Source organism: Morone saxatilis, unplaced genomic scaffold, assembly GCF_004916995.1.
Source record: "Morone saxatilis isolate NCDOM2014 unplaced genomic scaffold, NCSU_SB_2.0 Contig24, whole genome shotgun sequence".
NCBI classification, from domain to species: Eukaryota; Metazoa; Chordata; class Actinopteri; family Moronidae; genus Morone; species Morone saxatilis.
In genome coordinates this window covers 662,599-663,186 of record NW_023339807.1, presented here as the reverse complement: position 1 = coordinate 663,186, position 588 = coordinate 662,599, and the positions used below count along the sequence as shown (strand labels likewise).

The 588-nt window shown below is 38.1% G+C and overlaps 1 protein-coding gene across 1 annotated transcript in view; it reads left to right on the top strand.

Moving 5' to 3' along the window:
- The window catches only part of LOC118335676 (IgGFc-binding protein-like), a 54,035-nt gene that overhangs the window by 11,733 nt on the left and 41,714 nt on the right, over positions 1 to 588 (top strand). The window contains exon 10 of the mRNA XM_035672102.1: positions 221 to 341. Within this exon, the coding sequence (XP_035527995.1) occupies positions 221 to 341 (121 nt within the window). The remainder of the gene's footprint in view (positions 1 to 220; positions 342 to 588) is intronic.

Sequence of the window (588 nt, the reverse complement as noted above, 5' to 3'; positions counted from 1 at the left end):
CTGTCTGTCTGTCTGTCTGTAGAATTCACTGTGAAAATATACCTAAAACATTACTGGACAACAGCAGAAGTCATACACAGGAAAAATATCCTCAATTAGCAGAACTGACTTATTAACTGGTTAAGCCATAAAATACAAGAGCACTGTCTTGGATGTGTGTTTCATGCATGTGGTGTACTCTATGTTTAATTACAATTAATTGTATGTTTGTGTATTTCAGATGTGTTTCTAAGTCTAACTGTGGATGTCAGTATCTGGGCAGATATTATCCATCAACCACTATTTTCTGGGGTGATAACACCTGCACCACCAGGTGTCAATGCCTTAATGGGAAAGCCAAGGTGTGTGTAAAAGAGAGACATATTTAAGGTCTCAGAATGCTCTGTGTGAAGACATATCACTATCAGTCACTATGCACAACACATATTGTGTACATAAGCTGCAGTGGACATGGCTTTGAATCCAACTTTCTTGTCATCCCCTCTCATTGTCTCATCTCATATAACTTACCATGTCTGTGTGGGATTTGGGAGTCCAATAAAACATGCTGACGAGCAAATTATGTTATTATACACATGCAGATACTAA